The sequence below is a fragment of the Branchiostoma lanceolatum genome, chromosome 19 (assembly GCF_035083965.1).
Source record: "Branchiostoma lanceolatum isolate klBraLanc5 chromosome 19, klBraLanc5.hap2, whole genome shotgun sequence".
NCBI lineage: Eukaryota > Metazoa > Chordata > Leptocardii > Amphioxiformes > Branchiostomatidae > Branchiostoma > Branchiostoma lanceolatum.
This window is the reverse complement of record NC_089740.1, coordinates 663,124-680,922: the sequence shown is the minus strand read 5'-3', so window position 1 is coordinate 680,922 and position 17,799 is coordinate 663,124. Positions and strand designations below refer to the sequence as shown.

Sequence of the window (17,799 nt, the reverse complement as noted above, 5' to 3'; positions counted from 1 at the left end):
TGAGTAACCAAGTCAATCTTTGCATCTTATATCTTATTAAAATACGTTCGGTTTCTGAAGCAAACATGATTACGATCTACAAATGCAAGAAACGCTCTAGCGTCTGTTCCCATTTTGCGAGTTCACAATAGATACTGTTTATTAGACACTGATATTCAAAGCTCCTGCCATCAAAGTAGAGAAATTGTTTATTTCTTTGAAAGGCTAACGCCTGTTTTGCAAATCCTTGCCGCGCTCCTTGTACATATGCAGCTCTATTGTAACGCGCTCATTCAAATCCGACTCTTTGATATTCATATAAAACTCCTTTTTTGCGAAGGTGTGAAATGGTGGAATTTCACACATGTTGGACCTTTCACAGATAAAACTCCCATGTGCCAAAGCAGGGATAAATTGAGACTGTCTCAATAAAGACACGTACAGAATTTACTTTTTTTTCAATATGGTCTATGCACGTATTTATATATTTGCTTAAAATCCCCATATCACCCTTCCCTGGTATTTGGACTGTCTTCATAACTACCGATTTCCCCTGAATTAGCTACAAATTAGTCACCGCCACTTTTAATGCTACTAAAACCTTGATCAAAAAACTACAAAAAGAAATATATAAATTTCACACACGTCATGAAAAACTATTACGTAGTCTTTTAATGAAAAACAATTGGTTCCGTGTTGTTTTCTTCACCAGAGAAACTACGATACCCCTTAAATGCATGTTGTAATATGACAAGATATATAGCATCCTAGTGATTCATTTTGAGTAACGGGCGTTTTGTGGGGCATTCGAGAAGAAAACTTCTAGATACTAAAGTTACACAGCGCCCGCGGTTTAAAGAGTTTGAATGCAATCACGGACACACTATTGTAAATCGTCTCGTATTAAAAAGTTGATGGATCCGTGTTGTTTTCTGGTGTTTAGAAAACACCGTGGTCAGTTAAAAAGACTTGTTGTAACGTCACAAGATACAAAGAGCTCTAGTATAAGATCATAGACTACGAGCCACTTGTACAGCGTTTGGAAAATGACATCCGGACAGACATATATACAGCGCGGCTTTCGTGCACGTCAAATAAAACGTGTGTTGGGCAGTCATGGATTAGAAAATTAATAGTTCCGTGTTGTTTTCTAGATCTACGAACCTTCGACTGCCTCAAAAATGCATGTTGTTATACGACAAGATATACAGCATCCTAGTAATTTATTATGAGTAACGGGCGTTTTGAGGAAGATTTGAAAAAAAAAAGATTTCTAAATAGAAAGTTACACAGTGCGGTTTAAAGAGTTTGAATGCGCTCATGGACACACTATTGTAAATCGTCTCGTATTGAAAAGTTGATGGTTCCGTGTTATTTTCTGGTGTAAGGAGCACTGTAGGAAGCCGAAAAGACTTGTTGTAACGTCACAAGATGCATAGCATTCTAGTATAAGATCATAGGCTACGGGCCACTTGTACATCGTTTGGAAAATTGCATCTGGGGAGAAATATACACAGCGAGGATTTTGTACAACTCAAATAAAACGTGTGTTGGGTAGTCTTGGATTAGAAAATTAGTAGTTTCGTCTTGTTTTCTAGACCGTAAAACCTTTGACACCCCTGAAATGCATGTAGTAATACGTCAATATATACAGCATCCTAGTAATTCAATTTGAGTAACGGATGTTTTGTGGTGGATTCGAGAGAAAAACTTCTAAGTAGAAAGTTACACAGCTCGCGCGGTTTAAAGAGTTTGAATGCGTTCACGGACACGTACGCTAATGTAAATCGCCTCGTATCGATAAGTTGATGGTTCCGTGTTGTTTTCTGGTGTCAAGAACACTGTAGGAAGTTAAAAAGACTTGTTGTAACGTCACAAGATACCTAGAATTCTAGTTTAAGATCAAAGGCTACGCGCCACTTGTACAGCATTTGGAAAATTGGATCCGGGGAGAAATATACACAGCGAGGATTTTGTACACGTCAAATAAAACGTGTGTTGGGTAGTCTTGGATTAGAAAATTAGTAGTTTCGTCTTGTTTTCTAGACCGTCGAACCTTTGACACCCCTAAAATGCATGTTGTTATACGACAACATATACAACATCCTAGTAATTCAATTTGAGTAACGGATGTTTTGTGGTGGATTCGAGAGAAAAACTTCTAAATTGAAAGTTACACAGCGCGCGCGGTTTAAAGCGTTTGAATGCGCTCACGGACACGTACGCTATTTTAAATCGCCTCGTATCGAAAAGTTGATGGTTCCGTGATGTTTTCTGGTGTTAAGAAAACTGTAGGAAGTTAAAAAGACTTGTTGTAACGTCATACGATACCTAGAATTCTAGTATAAGATCAAAGACTACGGGCCACTTGTACAGCATTTGGAAAATTGGATCCGGGCAGAAATATACACAGCGAGGCTTTCGTACACGTCAAATAAAACGTGTGTTGGGTAGTCTTGGATTAGAAAATTAGAGGTTTCGACTTGTTTTCTAGACCGTCGAACCTTTGACACCCCTGAAATGCATGTTATTATACGACAAAATATACAGCATCCTAGTAATTCAATTTGAGTAACGGGTGTTTTGTGGTGGATTCGAGAGAAAAACTTCTAAACAGAAAGTTACACAGCGCGCGCGGTTTAAAGAGTTTGATGCGCTCACGGACACGTACGCTATTGTAAATCGCCTCGTATCGATAAGTTGATGATTCCGTGTTGTTTTCTGGTGTTAAGAACACTGTAGGAAGTTAAAAAGACTTGTTATAACGTCACAAGATACCTAGAATTCTAGTTTAAGATCAAAGGCTACGCGCCACTTGTACAGCATTTGGAAAATTGGATCCGGGCAGAAATATACACAGCGAGGATTTTGTACACGTCAAATAAAACGTGTGTTGGGTAGTCTTGGATTAGAAAATTAGTAGTTTCGTCTTGTTTTCTAGACCGTCGAACCTTTGACACCCCTAAAATGCATGTTGTTATACGACAACATATACAGCATCCTAGTAATTCAATTTGAGTAACCGATGTTTTGTTGTGGATTCGAGAGAAAAACTTCTAAATAGAAAGTTACACAGCGCGCGCGGTTTAAAGCGTTTAAATGCGCTCACGGACACGTACGCTATTTTAAATCGCCTCGTATCGAAAAGTTGATGGTTCCGTGATGTTTTCTGGTGTTAAGAAAACTGTAGGAAGTTAAAAAGACTTGTTGTAACGTCATAAGATACCTAGAATTCTTGTATAAGATCAAAGACTACGGGCCACTTGTACAGCATTTGGAAAATTGGATCCGGGCAGAAATATACACAGCGAGGATTTCGTACACGTCAAATAAAACGTGTGTTGGGTAGTCTTGGATTAGAAAATTAGTAGTTTCGTGTTGTTTTCTAGACCGTAAAACCTTTGACACCCCTGAAATGCATGTTGTTATACGACAAAATATACAGCATCCTAGTAATTCAATTTGAGTAACGGATGTTTTGTGGTGGATTCGAGAGAAAAACTTCTAAATAGAAAGTTACACAGCGCGCGCGGTTTAAAGAGTTTAAAAGCGCTCACGGACACCTACGTCCTACGCTATTGTAAATCGTCTCGTATCGAAAAGTTGATGGTTCCGTGATGTTTTCTGGTCTTTAGAACACTGTAGGAAGTTGAAAAGATTTGTTGTAACGTCACAAAATACCTAGAATTTTAGTTTAAGATCAAAGACTACGGGCCACTTGTACAGCATTTGGAAAATTGGATCCGGGCAGAAATATACACAGCGAGGATTTCGTGCACGTGAAATAAAACGTGTGTTGGGTAGCCTTGGATTAGAAAATTAGTAGTTTCGAGTTGTTTTCTAGACCGTCGAACCTTTGACACCCCTAAAATGCATGTTGTTATACGACAACATATACAGCATCCTAGTAATTCAATTTGAGTAACGGATGTTTTGTGGTGGATTCGAGAGAAAAACTTCTAAATAGAAAGTTACACAGCGCGCGCGGTTTAAAGCGTTTGAATGCGCTCACGGACACGTACGCTATTTTAAATCGCCTCGTATCGAAAAGTTGATGGTTCCGTGATGTTTTCTGGTGTTAAGAAAACTGTAGTAAGTTAAAAAGACTTGTTGTAACGTCATAAGATACCTAGAATTCTAGTATAAGATCAAAGACTACGGGCCACTTGTACCGCATTTGGAAAATTGGATCCGGGCAGAAATATACACAGCGAGGATTTTGTACACGTCAAATAAAACGTGTGTTGGGTAGTCTTGGATTAGAAAATTAGTAGTTTCGAGTTGTTTTCTAGACCGTAAAACCTTTGACACCCCTGAAATGCATGTAGTAATACGTCAATATATACAGCATCCTAGTAATTCAATTTGAGTAACGGATGTTTTGTGGTGGATTCGAGAGAAAAACTTCTAAATAGAAAGTTACACAGCGCGCGCGGTTTAAAGAGTTTGAATGCGCTCACGGGCACACAATTGTAAATCGTCTCGTATTTATAAGTTGATGGTTTCGTTTTGTTTTTTGGTGTCAGGAACACTGTAGGAAGGGAGAAAGATATGTTGTGAAGTCACAAGATATCTGGGATTCTAGTATGAGGTCATAGGCTGCTGTTGACTTGTAGAGCGTTAGACCATTTTTATTCGGGAAGATATATACACAGCGTGGATTTCGCACACGTCATGTAAAAACATCTGTTTGGCAGTCTTGGATGAGAAAATTACTAGTTCCGTGTTGTTTTCTAAACCTGAGAATCTTCGCCCCCGTGAAAATGTATGTTATAATATGACAAGATATACAGCATCCTAGTAATACATTTTGAGTAATGGGTGTTTTGTGGAGGGTTTGAAAAATACTTCAAAATAGAAAGTACAAATACACGCCCTGATAGACCTTTCTAAATCGTCTCGTATTGAAAAGTTGGTGTTTTTTTTGGTTTTTTTCTTAAGTTAAGGACACTGTAAGAAGTTGGATAGAGGTGTTTAACATCGGAACATATGTGAGATTCTCGTATGATTCCTTTGGCTCGTTGCATTTTAGATCTCAAGTCAAGGGACCATTACTCCGGAATCCGGTCTACCGTGTATTGGCCGGGATCTCTTCGGAACAGAAGGGTTTACCGCCCCCGGGGTAATATCATGGCACCCGATAGTAATTTTACGTGGTAGGTGTTCATTTTTTCCCCGCTTATCGTTGCGACCGATTACATTTCTACCACGTAATACACTGTTGCCAAAGATAACCTGTGCCGTAACGGCAGAAAGCTCCGTCTTCCCGAAAGAAAGCTTGGCCGAACATAGCCCGGCCTATAGCCAATGACGACACGCCAGACTGGATGGTAGGTTAGGAATTTCGAAGTCATACAGCCGCGGAAATGTTTACAGCATCCACCTGTGAGCTCACTTAACACATACTTGATAATGATATTATAATGTAAATATTTCCAGAGATTACTTCTGATAGCATTTAAAAGATCGAACGTCGGTAGATGCTGGAGACGAAAGGGGTGCTGCATTAGTTCCTGATGCTCGCGAATGATTGATTGATTGATTGATTAATTGCATTAATATCTATTTCTTATTGATAAATATATAGATGATTACTACATCAACACAGTATTTACTGTTAACCTTGGAGAACTCGTGGAAAATAAAAGCTGTTGCCTGTTGGGCATTTTTTCACATAAAATCACATAATCAGCTAGACACCGGCAAATGTGAAATTATGTGAAACATTATCACATAAAATTACATTCCCAGAATTCTGTGAAAAAATGTGATTTGAATTTCACATAATTTCACATTTGACTCTTTGCCGTTTGCGGAAGAAAACCTTTTCACATTTCTTCACATTTTTTCACATTTCAGATTCACATTTTTTGAGTCACGTTTTAGGGTTGTGTGATTTCACATAATGGATTCACATTTCTTAAAGGGTCACATTTTTTCACATAAGATAACATTTCGCGATTCACATTTTGAAAAAAAATCACATTTTGGGTTTCACATATTTATGGTCGGATTCACATTATGTCACATTTTCTTTGAATTTTGCAGCAAATTCACATAATTTTCACATTAATGCACCTAGTAGTGCACCTGCCACCATATAATGTCCACTGGCAGAAGTTAGCATGATGTCACCTAACTTCTGCCAACTTCTTCCACCTGCCAAAGATACCCCAAAAATAGTTACTCATTGACAAGTAAGTGGATAAAATTTTGAAACAGTCAGACGTTTCAGACAGTATCCACTATCTTTCATCAGTGTCTTTCCTCCAAATAGATATGTTAATGAAGTAAAGACAATTTCAGATTGTTCAATAGAATAGTAAGTTAAGACAAGGTTGTATGCTAATGAATCAATTAGCTCATGTTGTTTTAGGAGCTAATGTCCCTAACCAAAACTAGGTACTCATCTACACCTAAGTGAAGTGAGTGAAGTCGTGTTAAGTGCCTTTTCCAAGGACACAGCATTGGGGCAGATCAGTAGTTTTGACCTCGGGACCTGTCAGTTCTGGGCGTAACACCCCACACAGTGCCTAAACTTTATTGCCAGTGGGCAGTTCATTCCATCCTGGTGTTCATTCCACTCCTTCACGAAATGTGGAAGTCCCACAAACACTTGTAAAAGAAAATGACGAAAATAGCCCTGTAGCCTGTGATACGATTCTAAGTCATGTTCGCTGTAGTGTCCGCACTATTTAATTAAAGACAGGTCGCTCTGTTTAAGCCCACAAAGAACTGTTCGACTAAAAAGCCATGAGTTGCAAGTGAAAGGAGCTAATCAGGATTGGTTAGCTCCATTTTCCCATCAAAAGTACAAAACTCACACAACAATAAAACCATTCTTATCAATTTTCATATCATACTAATCAATATTAAGGGAAGTTGAAACATAAATTTGAAGATCACATTAAAAAATCTGAAGATTGTTCGAAACAATCTGAAGGTTCTTTGAAACGATCTGAAGGTTCTTTGAAACAATCTGAAGGTTCTTTGAAACCAATCTCAAAACAATCTGAAGATTCTTGCAAACAATCTGAAGGTTATCTCAAACAATCTGAAGATTTTCCATAAAATCTGAAGATTTTCGGGAAAAATCTGAAGGTTTTTCGATTTTCAACGACGCGTGACGACCCCCGCTGGGGGTCATTATGATCCATTAAGTGGCAAGGAAGTTGTTCACAAAATATCAACTCTGTAAATATAAGCTGTCAGAGGCTACAAGCATTAGTCCAAAGTGCAATAGAAAGTCCAAAATTAATCTGGAGGGTGTTATTTGTATTTATTTGACCTACATGTACGTTTATGCAAGGCCATCTGTTTACATGACCTGACACTGTCCCATGTCCCATTGAAATGCAGTAGGTTAACAAACTTTCCGTACTAATTATGCAAATTAGCTCCTGATTTGCATAATTAGTCATTGATAATGTAAAGCACAATCTGAACATCACGACGATCTGTCGACCCCTTCTCAAGTTATTCATGTCCGAATGTCAAAACAAAAACACCCACTGCAGTTCTTAACAAGCAACTAGGGAGCCAAAATTTACAGAACTTACTTTTTGTGGCATGAACTATCTACCACACAAAAATCATGACCATAGCACTTTCAGAAAATATGCCCCTAAATTTTGAAGCTCCGCTGCAGTACCTTAGGTACCCGCTAGAAGGCCCATTATCAAACTTGACCTTCCTTTCTGTAAACCCTACCCATCCACTAAATATCATACAGATCCATCAACAGCAGCTTGAGTTATGCTGGCGACATACAAATACACATCCACACAAAGCCCGCTGCAGTACCAACGGAAAATACCAGGGGAACCATTTTTGAACTTGACCCCCGTTTCGACAACATCTACACACCTGCAAAAATTCATAAAGATCCATCAACGTTTCCGTCACTGCAGTACTGTTGAAAAACGAAAGATGAACCATTTTGGAACTTGACCTTCCTTTGCACAACCACTACACACCTACATGTACCAAAAATCATAAAGATTCATTGAAGCTTTCCTGAGTTATGCTCCTGACATACATGCAGACCGACCCAACAGATTTTTCAACCGAAAACATAATCTTCTCCGAGTACCAGTACTCGGCGAAGATAATTATAGAAGATGTCTTCTTTTTCTAGGAAAGTATAGAGATTGGAGTTTGTTTCACCGCTACGGGCTGCAGATGCTGCATCTGGAAGATGGAACCTTTGTCAATGTTGGCATTGTATCTATGCCTGCCACAACCTCCAGGTAGGCTATATCTACAGTGTCATCACCTCCAGGTAGGCTAAATTTATAGTGTCATCACCTCCAGGTAGGCTAAATCTATAGTGTCATCACCTCCAGGTAGGCTAAATCTATAGTGTCATCACCTCCAGGTAGGCTAAATCTATAGTGTCATCACCTCCAGGTAGGCTAAATCTATAGTGTCATCACCTCCAGGTACATGTAGGCTAAATCTACAGTCGGTGTCATCACCTCTGTATGCTAAATCTATAGTGTCATCACCTCCAGGTAGGCTAAATCTACAGTGTCATCACCTCCAGGTAGGCTAAATCTATAGTGTCATCACCTCCAGGTAGGCTAAATCTATAGTGTCATCACCTCCAGGTACATGTAGGCTAAATCTACAGTGTCATCACCTCCAGGTACATGTAGGCTAAATCTATAGTGTCATCACCTCCAGGTAGGCTAAATCTATAGTGTCATCACCTCCAGGTAGGCTAAATCTATAGTGTCATCACCTCCAGGTAGGCTAAATCTATAGTGTCATCACCCCACCTTAAACCAGAAGGGAGGACTTTGCGTAAACCTTTCCAGTACATGGGACACCGCTTTGCAACACAAAGGACACTAACTGTTGCTATGGTGTTGTCTTACCATGGTAGGAACTATCCCAACATCATTTACATTTGAGTGACATTTGCATACGATCCTTACCAGTCAGTAACTTTGACATGTTCAACTATTTTTTTTCAGTTAGATGTACAATGTACTAGACTAAGTGTTGATTCCTTCTGTCAGTTCATTCTAGTGACACTGAAGAAGAGTGATGGATGTCACTCGAAATTTCCGTAAATAAATCTCTGAATTTTATCCAGTTGTAGAGTTTCAATTGTCTTTAATGATATATGGAAGTACTATATTGACAAAGAAGACTATTCTTAGTATTTTCTTATCTGTTATGCAAATGAAGCCCTGGTTTGCATACTTAATGTTTGATGATGTTCACCTTTATCTAACTTCAAAATGCCAGGTATTAAATTACCATCATTAACCACTTTGGAATTATAGCATTTTCTCATTAATCAAGGAAATCATGTCCTCATTTTTATAATTGAAATATCTAGTGGCGTTCCTCTCGATGTCAGTTACAGTTATCAGTTCATATGTTATGAAGCCCCTTGAGTTTTTAACCACTTTGGAATTATAGCATTTTCTCATTAATCAAGGAAATCATGTCCTCATTTTTATAATTGAAATATCTAGTGGCGTTCCTCTCGATGTCAGTTACAGTTATCAGTTCATATGTTATGAAGCCCCTTGAGTTCATGAAAGGCAGTGCCCAATGGCCATTATTCTGTTGTCATGACTAAAAAATTCCAGCCCTAGTCACAATGGCACAGTATCCTCGTATAGCTTGACTTTTGTTTTCCCCACTCCTATACCAACCTACTGAATTTTATCATGATCATCAAATGCCTCTGAGTTATCGTGTTCACAAACAAACCAAACTGGCTATTCTCAAACTTGACCCTCGTCTCCCAAACAGTATCTTACCGACCAAAAATCGTGAACATCCATCCATGGCTTCAAGAGTTATGCCACCTGCATCCACCGTCACTCTACCATAGCCAAACTGAAAATGTAACCTTCTGCCTTTGGCGAAGGTAGTAATAAAGTAAAATCATGTCAATACAAGTCAAGGAAATATACACATGACATTGGCCAATCAGGACACCCTGCAGGGATGAATGATCATGAATGGGGTAAAGTAGAGAAGGTTTGAAAATGATTTGACATGCCTAGATTCAATGTTTCGAAATACCTTGTGGAAATTTTGGTTTCAAAATTCAATCTGTAATCTTATGTACCAAAAGAACAAATGTAAACTTTCAAATGCATTTCTCGGAAATTGGACAAATATATTTACATGATTGTATTATTATTGGATCTACAATGTATGCGTCATACAGGAATTCATGTCTCATATATGGATATGATAATAACTTATTAATGAACCACCAATTCTTCAGTGTATATGGTGTCACATGGCCTGGTCATTTGCTATAACCACCCCATAAAATCACCTTGTTTACGTTGTTCACCATATACACCTCGGGAGGGTCATGTACCCTTGAATATATTCCATCATGACATTCTGTGTTTTATCTGTTGTAGTCAGTGCTGTTCATTCCTGGCAGCAACCAATGTTCCATTATCTGTTACCAGGCTGGCTCTGGGATATGTGATGAACCCAGATGGTAGCAAATCCTCTGTGTCGTCGGTGCACTGGGACCTGTCTACCTGTGGTGAAGACGGCGTTCAACCAAAGACATTTGCTTTTGATTTCAGTGCAGGTATGTGTCCCAACCTTACTGATCTATAATCTTTATGGAATTCTTATCATGAAGCATCTTTGATAGAATGATTTAAATTTGTGCTATTTCAGTAAAACTCTTTTCCTCCTTCACCAGGAGGCAAAAAGTATCACTTGGAATGCAAGGTGATTCGTGCACCAATATTCTACATCGGGTTTGGATGGACTGCCAAAATCCACGAAGGGCTTGCAGAGTTCACTGTGAATGGAGTCCCGGGATGGGGTATCGCTGAGTGGGAATACAGGTTAGTTGTGGGTGTATAATACAAGTTGAGTGGGAATACAGGTTAGTTGTGGGTGTATAATACAAGTTGTGTGGGAATACAGGTTAGTTGTGGGTGTATAATACAAGTTGTGTGGGAATACAGGTTAGTTGTGGGTGTATAATACAAGTTGTGTGGGAATACAGGTTAGTTGTGGGTGACAGTAATACAAGTTGTGTGGGAATACAGGTTAGTTGTGGGTGTATAATACAAGTTGTGTGGGAATACAGGTTAGTTGTGGGTGTATAATACAAGTTGTGTGGGAATACAGGTTAGTTGTGGGTGTATAATACAAGTTGTGTGGGAATACAGGTTAGTTGTGGGTGTATAATACAAGTTGTGTGGGAATACAGGTTAGTTGTGGGTGTATAATACAAGTTGAGTGGGAATACAGGTTAGTTGTGGGTGTATAATACAAGTTGTGTGGGAATACAGGTTAGTTGTGGGTGTATAATACAAGTTGTGTGGGAATACAGGTTAGTTGTGGGTGTATAATACAAGTTGTGTGGGAATACAGGTTAGTTGTGGGTGTATAATACAAGTTGTGTGGGAATACAGGTTAGTTGTGGGTGTATAATACAAGTTGTGTGGGAATACAGGTTAGTTGTGGGTGTATAATACAAGTTGAGTGGGAATACAGGTTAGTTGTGGGTGTATAATACAAGTTGTGTGGGAATACAGGTTAGTTGTGGGTGTATAATACAAGTTGTGTGGGAATGCAGGTTAGTTATGGGTGTATACGGTAATACAAGTTGTGTGGGAATACAGGTTAGTTGTGGGTGTATAATACAAGTTGTGTGGGAATACAGGTTAGTTGTGGGTGTATAATACAAGTTGTGTGGGAATACAGGTTAGTTGTGGGTGTATAATACAAGTTGTGTGGGAATACAGGTTAGTTGTGGGTGTATAATACAAGTTGTGTGGGAATACAGGTTAGTTGTGGGTGTATAATACAAGTTGTGTGGGAATGCAGGTTAGTTATGGGTGTATACGGTAATACAAGTTGTGTGGGAATACAGGTTAGTTGTGGGTGTATATTACAAGTTGTGTGGGAATACAGGTTAGTTGTGGGTGTATAATACAAGTTGTGTGGGAATACAGGTTAGTTATGGGTGTATAATACAAGTTGTGTGGGAATACAGGTTAGTTGTGGGTGTATAATACAAGTTGTGTGGGAATACAGGTTAGTTGTGGGTGTATAATACAAGTTGTGTGGGAATACAGGTTAGTTGTGGGTGTATAATACAAGTTGTGTGGGAATACAGGTTAGTTGTGGGTGTATAATACAAGTTGAGTGGGAATACAGGTTAGTTGTGGGTGTATAATACAAGTTGTGTGGGAATACAGGTTAGTTGTGGGTGTATAATACAAGTTGTGTGGGAATACAGGTTAGTTGTGGGTGTATAATACAAGTTGTGTGGGAATACAGGTTAGTTGTGGGTGTATAATACAAGTTGTGTGGGAATACAGGTTAGTTGTGGGTGTATAATACAAGTTGTGTGGGAATACAGGTTAGTTATGGGTGTATAATACAAGTTGTGTGGGAATACAGGTTAGTTGTGGGTGTATAATACAAGTTGTGTGGGAATACAGGTTAGTTGTGGGTGTATAATACAAGTTGTGTGGGAATACAGGTTAGTTGTGGGTGTATAATACAAGTTGTGTGGGAATACAGGTTAGTTGTGGGTGTATAATACAAGTTGAGTGGGAATACAGGTTAGTTGTGGGTGTATAATACAAGTTGTGTGGGAATACAGGTTAGTTGTGGGTGTATAATACAAGTTGTGTGGGAATACAGGTTAGTTGTGGGTGTATAATACAAGTTGTGTGGGAATACAGGTTAGTTGTGGGTGTATAATACAAGTTGTGTGGGAATACAGGTTAGTTGTGGGTGTATAATACAAGTTGTGTGGGAATACAGGTTAGTTGTGGGTGTATAATACAAGTTGTGTGGGAATACAGGTTAGTTGTGGGTGTATAATACAAGTTGTGTGGGAATACAGGTTAGTTGTGGGTGTATAATACAAGTTGTGTGGGAATGCAGGTTAGTTATGGGTGTATACGGTAATACAAGTTGTGTGGGAATACAGGTTAGTTGTGGGTGTATAATACAAGTTGTGTGGGAATACAGGTTAGTTGTGGGTGTATAATACAAGTTGTGTGGGAATACAGGTTAGTTATGGGTGTATAATACAAGTTGTGTGGGAATACAGGTTAGTTGTGGGTGTATAATACAAGTTGTGTGGGAATACAGGTTAGTTGTGGGTGTATAATACAAGTTGTGTGGGAATACAGGTTAGTTGTGGGTGTATAATACAAGTTGTGTGGGAATACAGGTTAGTTGTGGGTGTATAATACAAGTTGTGTGGGAATACAGGTTAGTTATGGGTGTATAATACAAGTTGTGTGGGAATACAGGTTGACTATTGAGTGTCTACATGTATGTTTGGAACTACTGTAATGGTTGACTCAGGTTGAAAGGGAATATGTGGAACTACTTGGCTTTACCCCACAACTTCAGCACTGTCCCATGTCAACTAATGAAAGGTGATCCAATGAGTGTACATGACTGTTGGTTGTGTTTGTGTGTAACTACTGGTTAACGGGGACAGACCTGTGTTCCGACTTCCGAGACACCTACATGTACGCTAGCCCGTTTGTCAGCTAAAAATATTGAAAAAAGAAGAATGTTGCATTCACATGCACCAAGTTTATAGTTAACAAACACTATTAGTAAGTCTTCCTGATGGTACATGTAAGTAAGCCTATGGATGAGCTGCTAACAAAATTTGTTGCTAAATACTCTTTGTCATTCAATTTTTCACACATTGAAAATAGTTTCTTATTTGATGTACTACAGCAATTACGTTGTTACAGTGGTTACATGGCAACCTTGAGTCAGCTGTAGGGAAAACAGAACCAGAATCACTTTAACGTCCTTGATTGGTGCCCTTTATGCAACTTTGAAAGGTTATGCTCAACATGTACAAACAAGTGCTTCTATAAAAAGCTGCCATATTTGCCTGAATGAAAATGTTATCGTTAAAATAATATTTTAAAAGCACCCCTATCTTGGAACAGGCCATTAAATGTGTAACGTTTTGTGTGAGGTTGCTGAGAGATTTTGTGCTAAGCAGATGAGTGTTGTCATTTGTAGTGTCATTTGTATAGCAACTTGAAACCAGCTGATGTCTGATTCCTGGTTCCAATTAACGACTCCGAGCAGATTGCAGGCTGCAGCTTCCTACACTGCTTGTATCTGAGATAGAGAGGAGTATTGATAGATATCACGTATGCAAATGAAGACTTCATTTGCATAATTGATAAGAACAGACTATAATTCTGTAGTGGTGAATTATAGGAATTTCGACATTTTGAAGTCAACATTATTAGATATAAATCATGCAAATGAATGCCTCATTTACATAAATTAGGAAATGCTACAATAGCCTTCTTGTTTCTGTCTGGGTCTGTGTCTTTGCATCTGTAAATCAAGATCCTTTTGATAGATTTTTCTGAAATTTGGCATGTCGCTAGTTAAAGAGGGTATGAAACACCTTAGCCACACGGCAAACACCATAATTATAATCACTTCACAGAGGATTGTGTTTAACGGTTGTGTTTTTGTCTGTTTTCCTTCTGCCAGGAACCATGGTGGCTTGCCTGAGGAGTTTGGAAGTGTGACCCTGGAGTGAAAACCAAGTGTCATTCAACCCCAAGAGTCTTTAAAATGTGCTTGCTCCATTGTTTATTATTTGTCAGCCTTAGCAGCTTACTTCCTCTATTGGTTTGACCCCAGAGGAGAGTGTTTTGCTTTGGCTAAGAATATTTTTCTGAATCCAAGAACATTGTATTGGCAATTAGACCTCGAACCTAGACTAGGGTCAAAAATAGTTCGTCAATCGTTCAACTGAAACCCATACTTAAGACTTGGCAAAAGGGCCCTCAGAAAATTGGTGACTGTTAGGAAATCTAGGTCCGATGTTGAAAATAATGTTTGCAGCATTTGTGTGAATAGTTATTTCCACCCTTAGCAACTTTTAGTTAAAATTCTTCTATTGCGTTGACCCAGAAATTGACCGGGAACTTCAGCAATTATCCCATAGGAACCACTACTTAAGGGATGATTCCCATCATGCATCACACCACATGGGTTTGTATGAAGGGTCACTACTTGATTTCTTGATTATAAATTGTTCATCTTTTTGTTCATCTGTGAATAATTTTGTACAAATTTGGTTGATTTTGTATTCATAAAGACGTGGTCTTTGTGTATGCCTTTAAGGCATCATTCCCATCATGCATCACAGCCCAGGGGTATGCATGGCGGGGGAATAGTCAGTTACTGGATTATAAATGGTTCATTTATCAGTTCATCTTTGATGAAATTTTAGAAATTTGGTTGATTTTGTATGAATGAAAATGTGGTCTTTTAGAAAATAACACCCGCTTAAGGAGTCCACAATTAAGTCCATACAAGTAATTAACTTGTTAGCTTTCAATTAAAGGCATCCAGAGCATTTTATGAGGCTTGAAAACTGGAAATATTCTAGTTCTTGTAATCTTTATAAAATTGAAAGTTTAACTGTTTAATAGTAATGATAAAAACGTACTCACACTGTAAGTTGCATGTAAAGACGGTTAGGCAATTGAACAGGATGAACACTGTCTGAATGGAGGTGTGTCTATTTTCAATTTGGGAAAAATAGGAGCGGCGATACCGAGAACCAATTAAGCAAGTGTGGCCTTATCATGATCAAATGAGCCCTGTTTTGTATACAGTAATCTACAATGTAAGTAAGTAATCTACAATGTAAGTAAGAAATCTACAATGTACAATCATGTATATCTACAGTATCTGGTGTTCAGCCTTACATAGCACGTGTAACTTCCAAAGGCTGCAAGTATGAAGTTGCCACCTAGCTAAATATATACATATAGCCTCCTTCTCCCTGGTGTGGGTAAACTTACTAGGATGGTACCCAGGGTACATGTAGATGCCATCTTTGCCTGTACATTGCCTGTACATTGTAGTTCCAATTTTTTTTCAAATTGGCAAAAATCATTAATTTTGTTGTATGGATTTCATCATAAAATCAAGTCAATGTGGCTTTAAGGAATGTAGCAAAATAATCAGTTACTCGGTTTATAACTTTATTGATTAAAAAACATTTGCAGCACAAAGGCTGAGTTGTGTTTTTTACAGTATGTTTTTAAAGTTATTCATGATGCAAATTAGGTCCCTAAGTTTGTACAGTTAGCACATCATTATGTCAGTCATCACCATTAGGTGGTACCTACACATGTATATGTGCCAAAAATGATCTAAATACATCAACCCCTCCTTTGTTTGTTTGTTTTGTTTTTATTTGAATCTCCATTAGTGTTAGATACAATCTTCCACTATTCTTCCTGGAGTTCACATTAATACATTAAAAACATAATACAAGGAACAATACATATACAAATGAATGGCAGTTATGTACAAAATCAAGTGTGATACAATAAAAATCGTGAGAGGTCAGAGGTCACTTCAAATACATTTGTGCGAATGCTCAACTACCACCAGTATTGTAATGGCTTATTTGTGTACCCTTGTGTAATCACTCTTTCTTTACGGAATTTTTTAAACAGTGAAGGTGTAGATGTTTTGATGTGTTGTGGAAAGGAGTTATATGATCTTATACATCTGTACATGAAGGTTCTGGTAGCTGAGGTGGTTCTGGGTTTTGGCAGTTTGAAACCCCCTCCTTGGGCGAGACGGGTGTTATGTCGATGTGTGTTGTCAATTCTCTGTAACCTTTTGTGGATAGCTTCTGGCTTTTTGGTCACCAGAAGTTTGTGAAACATGGCGAGAGTGTTTGTGTATAATCTTACATTGACTTTGGGCCAATTCAGCCTCCTGTGCATGTCGTCTGTGTTGGAGTCATACTTGGCATTTAGGACAAGTCTAGCTGCCTTCTTTTGTAGAATCTGTAGTTTATTCAGGTGAGATTGAGAACTAGCTGACAAAAGGCAAGAACAGTAATCCATGTGACTTAGGACAAGTGATTGTGCGACTGTTTTTAACGTGTCACTCGTGAGGTAGTCACGAGATCTTGCTAGTGCTGCCAAAGCGCTGGTCATTTTGGATTTAACTTTGTCCATGTGTTGCCCTCAGGTTAACTGCCGGTCCATTTCTATTCCTAGCAGTTTTGCCTGCTCTACTTGTTCTATTGTCTGATTGCCCACAGTCAGCTGTAGATTTGTGTTTTGTTTCAGTTTGTGACGACTACCGAAAACAATTGACTTTGTTTTGCCTACATTCAGAATTAGTCTATTTGCTTCTACCCAGTTCCATACATGTGTCAAATCAGACTGCAATTTGCGTTCTATTACCGCTACACTAGAGCCTGACGCTGAAGGCGTAGTGTTGTAGGCATACATCACTATGTCAGATTGTGTAACTACTGTAGGCATATCATTGGTGTATATGCAGGAAAGTAGTGGGCCTAAGCAGCTTCCTTGAGGAACGCCGCTCTTGCACTCCTTATGTGACGATACACTTCCATTTACAAAAACTGTCTGTGTTCTATTGGTCAAGTAACTTCTTAGCCAACCTAAAGCAGATTCTTCAAAACCATAGCATTTTAATTTAGCCAGTAAGATTTCGTGATTAACAACGTCAAATGCGGCACTGAAATCTAGAAGCACAGCACCCACTAGGTTACCCTTGTCAATTTCCTCCAGCCATCTATCTGACATTTGCACAAGTGCACTCGATGTAGAATGGTACTGTTTATATGCGTGCTGACAGTCAGAAAGAATATCATTGGAAACGAGGTAAGTTTGAATTTGTTGTTTACATATCTTTTCCATCAATTTGCTTATTGCGGGTAGGAGACTGATAGGACGGCTGTTGGGTCCGTTCAGTGGAAGAGCTTTGTTCTTTATAAGAGGAATTATCTTGGCCTGTTTC

General features: G+C 38.7%; 1 protein-coding gene across 3 annotated transcripts in view; it reads left to right on the top strand.

Annotated features, from left to right (window-relative positions):
• The window catches only part of LOC136426048 (uncharacterized), a 65,406-nt gene extending 49,041 nt beyond the window's left edge, over positions 1 to 16,365 (top strand). For all 3 annotated transcript variants that reach the window (XM_066414984.1, XM_066414983.1, XM_066414985.1), the window contains 4 exons: positions 8,117 to 8,228; positions 10,431 to 10,558; positions 10,676 to 10,823; positions 14,488 to 16,365. In XM_066414984.1, coding sequence (XP_066271081.1) covers positions 8,117 to 8,228; positions 10,431 to 10,558; positions 10,676 to 10,823; positions 14,488 to 14,536 — 437 coding nt within the window. In that variant the 3' untranslated portion in view covers positions 14,537 to 16,365. The remainder of the gene's footprint in view (positions 1 to 8,116; positions 8,229 to 10,430; positions 10,559 to 10,675; positions 10,824 to 14,487) is intronic.
• The last annotated feature ends 1,434 nt before the right edge of the window (positions 16,366 to 17,799 follow it).